General features: G+C 42.7%; 1 protein-coding gene across 1 annotated transcript in view; it reads left to right on the forward strand.

The window, feature by feature from the left end:
• The window catches only part of ZNF292 (zinc finger protein 292), a 52,593-nt gene extending 44,088 nt beyond the window's left edge, over positions 1 to 8,505 (forward strand). Inside the window, exon 8 of the mRNA XM_088519758.1 lies at positions 366 to 8,505. Within this exon, the coding sequence (XP_088375884.1) occupies positions 366 to 7,538 (7,173 nt within the window). The 3' untranslated portion in view covers positions 7,539 to 8,505. The remainder of the gene's footprint in view (positions 1 to 365) is intronic.
• Positions 8,506 to 8,881: the final 376 nt, after the last annotated feature.

Here is an 8,881-nt window from a genome sequence, read left to right on the forward strand (position 1 = left end):
AAACTCATCTCAAATAATTTTGACATACTTGGCAGCCTTATTTGGTGCCACAGGCTCAATGGTGCTCTAATATAAACTCTTAGCAACTCTAGCATGCAATCCCAAAGTCATCAAAGCAAACAGAACATGCTGATAATATGTATTTTAGTTATATGTAAACTTTTAAATTCTTTTAGTAGCCTGAAGACAAGTTATGCAACTTAAGGAACAGCATTTAAAGCCCAATCACTATGCTCTTAAAATGTCTATTATAAAACTCCAGGTGTATTTTTCTGACATTTAAGATTGAATACTGACACCTTCTATTTGTGAATATAAAAAAGGTTATGATAAGCTGACTTACTGAACTTATTCCTGCTCTACAGATTGATGGTGCTGGGCTTGCAACCTGCATTGAGCTGTGTGTGAAAGCACTACGCTTGGAAGCCAGTGAAAATACAGATGTCAAGATATCTATTTGCAAGACTATCTCCTGTTTGCTTCCAGATGATCTGGAGGTTAAACGTGCTTGTCAGCTGAGTGAGTTTCTTCTCGAACCTACTGTGGATGCATATTATGCTGTAGAAATGCTATATAACCAGCCTGACCAGAAGTATGATGAAGAGAATCTTCCAATACCAAATTCATTGCGCTGTGAGCTCTTACTTGTACTGAAAACTCAGTGGCCTTTTGATCCCGAATTCTGGGACTGGAAAACTCTAAAGCGTCAGTGTCTTGCACTGATGGGAGAGGAGGCGTCCATCGTGTCTTCAATAGATGAACTCAATGACAGCGAAGTTTACGAGAAGGTGGAGGATTGCCAAGAAGACAGTAAAGAAACTTCCCTGAATGGGCTTGCTGGCAGTATTGATGAAGCTACAAGCCTTCTCCGAGGTATCAGAGATGAAAAGCAGAAAAAGAGAGAAATTAAAAAACTCCGAGAGAGGGGGTTCATATCAGCTAGATTTAGGAACTGGCAAGCTTATATGCAGTATTGTGTGTTATGCGACAAAGAATTTCTAGGCCATAGAATAGTTAGGCATGCGCAGAAACATTATAAAGATGGAATTTACAGTTGTCCTATTTGTGCCCAAAATTTCAATTCTAAAGAAACCTTTGTTCCTCATGTAACTTTGCATGTTAAAAAATCCAGCAAAGAGAGATTGGCTGCTATGAAACCACTGAGAAGGTTGGGAAGACCTCCTAAAATAGCAACTACCAATGAGAATCAGAAAACTGAATCCATATCCAAACAGGATCAGCGACCCATTAAGAAAAACAGTCTCTATTCAACAGACTTCATTGTTTTTAATGACAACGATGGTTCAGATGATGAAAATGATGATAAAGATAAACCTTATGTACCAGAGATCGTGCCAGTTCAAAAGACACTACCTGTTAATGAATTCACCTGCCCTGTAACATTTTGTAAAAAAGGCTTTAAATATTTTAAAAATCTGATAGCACATGCAAAGGGGCATAAAGACAATGAAGAAGCTAAGCGTTTTCTTGAAATGCAAAGCAAAAAGGTGATTTGCCAGTACTGTAGACGACATTTCGTAAGTGTCACTCACCTGAACGATCACTTGCAAATGCACTGTGGCAGCAAGCCTTACATCTGCATCCAGATGAAATGTAAGGCTGGCTTTAACAGTTATGCTGAGCTGCTGACTCACAGGAAAGAGCATCAAGTCTTCAGGGCAAAGTGTATGTTTCCCAAATGTGGCAGAGTGTTTTCCGAAGCGTATTTACTCTATGATCATGAAGCACAACACTATAATACTTACACGTGCAAATTCACTGGCTGTGGCAAGGTGTATCGTTCTCAGAACGAGCTGGAGAAGCATGTGGGGGATCACAACAAGCAGCCTGAAAAAGCGCTGCAGCCTGAAGAGCAGCCGAACCAAAGTGATCCTAGCCAACCTTGCAAGGATAAAGCAAGTGCCGACGGCGTTGAGGTTAAAGAAGAATTGACATCTCCTCCAGCTGACCATCTGAGTAGTTTTACCGAAGGAGAAAACCCCGTTTGGGATCAAGTCAAAGCAGAACCAGCGCGGCCTGAGAGCGCCAGCGTCCCTGCGAGCATCCCGAGGCAAAGCGAGGCCTCAGAGCAGTCTGCCACCAGCTCAGTGAGGACAGAAGCGGCAATTCCAGCAAGCAGTGTTAAACTCTCTGATGTTAATCAGAAGCTCCGAGAGAACTTTGTAAAACGAGGTAAATTGGCAGCTACTCCCAGTAAAATAGATACCACTCTATCTGGAAGCCAGCAGTTGTGTTCATCAGTTGATCCTTGTCTTCCAGTTTTCCAAGAAAGAAAGGAAGAAGATTGTCTCAGTCAGTCCCAGAATATTCAAAATATTTCTGTAAGTTCAGAAGCACTAAAACCCGAAGCTCTTGAACCCAAAAGCTTAGACAGACAAGTGAGTGTTGTAAATCCATTCAGCATGCAGAATCAGACAGGGTATCGAAACAGCATCCCCATTTCCAAACTTGAAATTGAAGACAGTATTAAGGCTGCGGCTAATCTATACAACCTGCCTTTAAAAACGCTAGAGAGTATTACGTTTATTCCATCACAGCCTAGCATAAATAGTTCTTTAGTTCCAGCTGTGTCAGCAGCAACCCCAGTTCAGAAATTTAATTGTCAAGTTGAAGGGTGTACTCGAACGTACAACTCATCACAGAGCATTGGCAAACATATGAAGGCAGCCCACCCTGATCAATATGCTGCCTTTAAAATGCAGCGTAAAAACAAGAAACCTCGAAAATCCAGCAGTTCGCAAAATACGCCAGATGATGGGAAGATTGTGTATCTGATGCCATCGCAAGTGGGCAATCCGAGCAGTGCTGCTTTTGCTGCACAAAATAAAACTAGCTTGAATCCCACCTGTTCCAGTCAAGTGCAGCATGTCTCAAGCACGCTCTTCCCAGACCACCTGGAAAATTTGACTAATCCTGGGTTGGCTACAGTGGAAGGTGTCATAAATCCAAGTTTGTCTACTCGCATTAAAAGCGAGCCTGAGAGTATTTTATGTTCCCAAATGGAGAATTTGTCCGGTGCAGCTTTATCTACCCCGTTGGAAGATCTGGCAAAAACAGTGATGCCTTTGAATATTGATGGCAATTCAGATCCTTTTCTTCCTTTGCCTGTGGAAAATGGTCCGATGTCTCTCTTTCCTTCGCCAGGAGAGGGTGCTCCAACTTCCGTCTTCTCGCAACTGGAAAATAATACAAATAACTTCCCATCACAACTAGAAGGAAACAGTAGTTCTGCTTTCCCCAAAGAAGAAAGTGTTGATTCTATATTTCCCTCACGAGTGAGCAGTGAAAATAACTTCAACGAAAGTAGTTCGCACCATCCATCTGCAGACAAGATGAAAAAAGATCAGGGCCGGGGTCCCAATGGGAAAGAAAAGAAGCCAAAGCACAACAAGCGGGCTAAATGGCCAGCAATAATTCGGGATGGCAAATTCATCTGCAGCAGGTGTTTCAGAGTTTTCACTAATCCTAGATCACTTGGTGGTCACTTATCAAAGAGGTCCTACTGCAAGCCTCTTGAAGGATCAGAAATCTCCTCGGAAGCTCTGCAAGCGAACGGACAGTCTTTGCTTGCCAGTATGATTCTTTCCTCAAATTCACTGAATTTGCAACAGCCGCAGGAGTCCACCTTCAACCCAGAATCATGCTTTAAAGATCCACCATTCCTGCAGTTGCTTGCGACTGAAAATCGACCCACAGCCTTACTGCAGACTATGTTTCCACGGGCCAATGTGACTAACTTTAATAGCAGTGGGAATGAGGAAGGAAATCAAATTATAAAGCAAGCCTTGGAAACTGCAGGCATCCCAAGTACCTTTGATAACACAGCAGTACTTCCACGTGTAGTTACAACAAGTTGTGTCACGGGTACCACGCAAATAAATGCAGCCCTTCTCCCCAGTTCAACTGTGGCACCTCTGCTGCAGACAGTCTGTAGCCCAAATACCCTGCTAACAGACCAAAACAGGACCCTAAATGCCAAAACTCCTTCAGTGAATGAATGCAAGACTTTGCCTGTTTTTGCCACAGATGATTTAATGTTAAAGACTATTGAAAATAATTTATGTTCTAGCTCTTTTTCTAATACCATTGCAGCAGCACAAAATTTTGCAGGGAATAGCGCACGAGTTTCAGTTATAAGTAGTCCCGATAACACAGGATCAAGTAACTTGGATAAGAAGGGAACCAGCACCTCAAAGAGGAAGAGAAAAGCAGCTACGCCCTTGCTAGCCCCTAACATATCACAGAAAGTAGTAGTAAATAATGTACCAACAATAGGACTTATGGCCAAAAGCACTGAAGCAAATGTGCAAATACAAGGAGAAAATTTTCAGTCAAGCTTGCTGGCAAATTGTGATTCGCAAGTAGTGGTGGAAAATCTCACGCAGAAGCTAAATAATGTTGACAATCAATTATTCATGGCCAGTATCAAAGAGAATTTCAAAACAGATCTTGAGACTCGGACAACGTTAACCCCTTTAACAGTGAAAACTGAAAACGGGGATTCGCAAATGATGGCTCTAAATTCTTGCATACAAGCAAATTCTGGCAAACAGGTTTCAGAAGACAATGTTATTCAGAACTTTGAAAAAACTCTTGAAATAATCAAAACTGCCATGAATTCGCAAATACTTGAAGTGAAAACTGAAATTCAGGATCCTGTCACAGCTTCAGCACCGAACTCGCAAGTGAGTAACGGACCGACCTCTTCAGGAAGTTCTTCGCTTAATGTGAAATTACCCCCTCACGCACAGCTGGCAGCGCGTGCAGGGAACGTCCCCGCTGCAAGGGGTAACTCCACCCAGCCGGAGACGTCCCAAAAGGACGATATGCAGATGTTGGAGATCTTGGAGGGCTTGCAGAAATTGAAACTCGAAAACGATTCAGCCGTTCAGGTCTCTGAGGCCGTTCCCCAGTGCCCTGCAGCAGACGCGCTGCCCCCAGCGCTTCCCGTTGTGTCCACGGAGAGCAAACCCCTCATCCAGGCGTCTTCAGAGACCAGCGCCATTCAGTTTAGCGACAAAGTCAATAAGCCTTTTGTGTGCCAGGACCAGGGCTGCAGTTACAGTGCTATGACAAAGGATGCGTTATTTAAACACTATGGCAAGGTTCATCAGTACACTGCGGAAATGATACTAGAAATTAAGAAACATCAGCTGAAGTATGCCCCGTTTAAGTGCGTCGTAGCTACCTGTCCAAAAACGTTCACGAGAAACTCCAATCTCCGAGCACACTGTCAGCTTGTGCATCACTTTACAACAGAGGAGATGGTGAAATTAAAAATTAAAAGACCTTACGGCAGAAGATCTCAAAATGAAACTGTAAACACAGCCCCAAGACCTGTTGAAATAAATAATTTGCAGACACTAATAATGGAGGATAAAATTGCAGCTCCATTGGTCAAAGAAGCGCAGATAAAGGAAGCTGTAGAGCCCGTAAAGATCACAGAAAAACTACTACCAGAGAAAAGTATTCCTGAACGACTGGAAATGCCTCCCCAGGTGGTCTCCCTTCCGCCAGACCAGCATAACGCAGCACTGCTGGGTAATATTCAGGCGCAGCCAAAAGTGCGCAAAGTCAGGAGGTACCGAAAGGAAAAGGAGGAGAGGAAATGCAGGAAGCCTGTAACAAAATCTCTGGAGCTTCCTACCAGATACAGCCCTTACAGACCGTACCGGTGCGTCCACCAGGGCTGCTTTGCAGCCTTCACGATACAGCAGAACCTGATTCTGCATTACCAAGCTGTGCACAAATCAGACCTTCCTGCGTTCCCGGCGGAGGTGGAGGAGGAGAACGAGGCAAGCAAGGAGGAGCGCGACGAGGCCGAAGGCAAAGCCGCCGTCAGGGAGTTCAGGTGCGAGGTGAGCGACTGCTCGCGGATATTTCAGGAGGTTACCAGCCTGATCCAGCACTATGTGAAGCTTCATGACATGAGCCCCGAGGAAATCGGAAACATGAAATCGGCGCTGGACGGGGGAAGGTTTTCCTGCGACCAGTCTCACTGTAAGTCTTCGTTTACGGCGTATCTTAACTACGTTGTACATCTGGAGACAGATCACAGTGTTAAGATAAAGCCCAACAAAGTGGAGGAAGACGGAATATTCAAGTGTGACTGTGAAGGCTGCGACCGTATTTATGCTACCAGATCTAACCTCCTAAGGCATATTTTTAATAAACATAATGACAAGCATAAAGATCATCTAATAAGGCCCAGGCGACTGACACCAGGTCAGGAAAACATTTCAAGTAAAGCGAATCAGGAGAAACCCGTGAAGTCTAAACAGAGAGGCCTGAAACCCCGATCGGGAAAAGAAGGTAACAGGCCCTCGGTGAAAACAAAGCGGAAGAAAAATGTTAGTTTGGAAAGCAAAAATTCCAAAGGAATGCAAGTCCAAGAAAACAAGGCTTATTCGCTGAAGCGTGGAAAGCACGTGTATTCAATCAAGGCTAGAAATGATGCCTTATCTGAATGTACCAGCAGATTTGTAACCCAGTACCCATGTATGATAAAGGGATGTTCCTCGGTAGTTACAAGTGAAAGTAACATCATAAGACATTATAAATGTCACAAGTTGTCCAAGGCATTTACTTCACAACACAGAAATCTCCTCATTGTATCTAAAACGCACTCGGTGCCACAGGTAAAGGAAGAATCCTGTGAGCAAGAGGAGACTAATGAGAAAAGTGACGTGAAAGAGGCTGAACCAACCTTGTTAGTGAGCAGTAACGATTCAAGCGCATCTGCGTTACCACAGAATGAAACCGAAAAAGGTGAGAAGGATGAAGTGGATGAACTGACAGAGCTATTCATTACTAAACTGATTAATGAGGATTGCTCAAGTGCTGAAAATCAAGCAAAAATCGCTTCCAGTGTAAATAACAACTCGCAGGAAAACAGCTCCTGCCCCTCAGAAAAGCAAAAATCAAATAACTTAAAAAGAGCAAACAAAGAAAAGAACGTGTCCCAGAGTAAGAGGAGGAGGACTGAGAAAGCGGAGGAGGCGCCTCCCGTCGAGGCCAGCAGCCTGCACAGGGAGGACGAGACGGCCGTGGCCATTCAGACGGCTGAGGAGCAACCCGCAGCCTTCGACTGGAGCTCCTTTAAGCCCATGGGCTTTGAGGTCTCGTTCCTCAAGTTCCTCGAAGAGTCTGCCGTGAAGCAAAAGAAAAACACGGACAGAGACTACCACAGCAGTGCAACCAAAAAAGGGTCTCATTCGAACTCACGAAAAAACAACGAGAAAACCTCCGTAGCAAGTAATAATGTCACTTGGTCGTCTTCTGAAACCGAAACCCTTGTACAGTTTGCGAATCCGTCACAACTTCAGTGTGGTGATAATGTAAAAATAGTTTTAGACAAGGCTTTTAAAGACTGCACTGAGCTTGTGTTGAAGCAACTTCAGGAAATGAAACCTACCGTCTGCTTGCAAAAACTTGAAGGACGCTGGGGGGATAATCCGGGGGCTACCGCTGCAAAAGGGACTGCTAGGGGTAAGGAGGAAGGGGCATCAAAATACTGAAAAGCTAATGTGTTCAACCATTACCTGTAATACATCTTTATTTTGAATAGGAAGCCATCAAGCTTGCTGGTAACCGTGGAGCTCTTTTATTTGGAAGTGATTTAATCTAGCAAAAAACATGACATTCGTCATGTAAATTTCTTATTTGTTTTTATCCCTATGGGACTTGAGGAACAGAAAAAATGCTTCAGTTTTGTAAATACTTGATCAAAACCTCAACTTTCTATCAAACTGTCCTTTCCATGAACTAAATCTTTGTGAATCGTCTGTGATTGGTATCTCTCACCAGGTCACTGCTCATGTATAACAGTACTCTTTATTTGTAGATACATCTTTTTGTATATATTTATTATTGTAAATCATTTGCTGCCACCAGCAGTCTGTAAGTCTAAACTATTAAATGACACATTTATATTCGGAATTTTAATTTGTAACTAAGTGATCGAGTTTTTAAAACTGTGCTTTAATCATTTTAAATTAAGAACTTTTGAACTAAAACTAGGTAAGTCTGCCATATCCAGTTTATTTTGCATAAAGCATTTATTTACAGGAGAGGAGCTGGATAAGATCACATTTCATAGATTAAACATGTACTGACGCACCCTCATTTTTGTAAATCTTAACATCCAGTATCTTTGGATGATAATTCATATGTAGTTAACTCATAAATATAATAGTTTTCTTATAGCTACATTTTTCATTGCTTTTAATTGGATACAAAGCATTTATGATTCCATAATAAAAATGGAAATGTGAATAAAAATAGTTTGCTACATTGGAGATTTAAAACAATATTTGGTATTAAAGATCCGTTGTGAATGTGATAGAAAATTAGTAGTGTGGAGCAGTGTATATATTTGAGGTGGTGATTTGTGAAGTAGCCCAGTATTGCCTTAAATAAAATCACATTTCATTTCTTGTTTTATACATGTGATCTTATAAAGGTTATTTTTGTTTCTGTAACTTAGATTGGTGTATAGTTTAATTTTTGTTAAAAAAAAAAAAAACTCAGAAACCGTTTTTGTAAATAGTGGGTTTATAAAACAGATGGTTTATTTTGATAATACCGATTTGGTATCTATCTATAAAATACATGAGTCCTGATGCCATACCGTTTCAGACTGACTAAGCAGGGCGCTTTCTGACCGGGAAGTGAGGTGGCGATGGCGCAGATGAGCGCACGGCTTGCACTCTGCTGGCGGCGTGGGTTCTCTCTGCGCTCTTCCTCCTCTGCTGACTGTGTTGGGCAACGCTTTGCCGCCCGCCTCTGTATTTTCCACACTGGAACGAGCCTCGGAAGCAGTGCCGCTTGTAGGAACTGGGATTGGAGTGATTTCTGTGTA

Source organism: Tinamus guttatus, unplaced genomic scaffold (genome assembly GCF_059628265.1).
Source record: "Tinamus guttatus ecotype Peru unplaced genomic scaffold, ASM5962826v1 Tinamus_guttatus_pri_ptg000070l, whole genome shotgun sequence".
NCBI lineage: Eukaryota > Metazoa > Chordata > Aves > Tinamiformes > Tinamidae > Tinamus > Tinamus guttatus.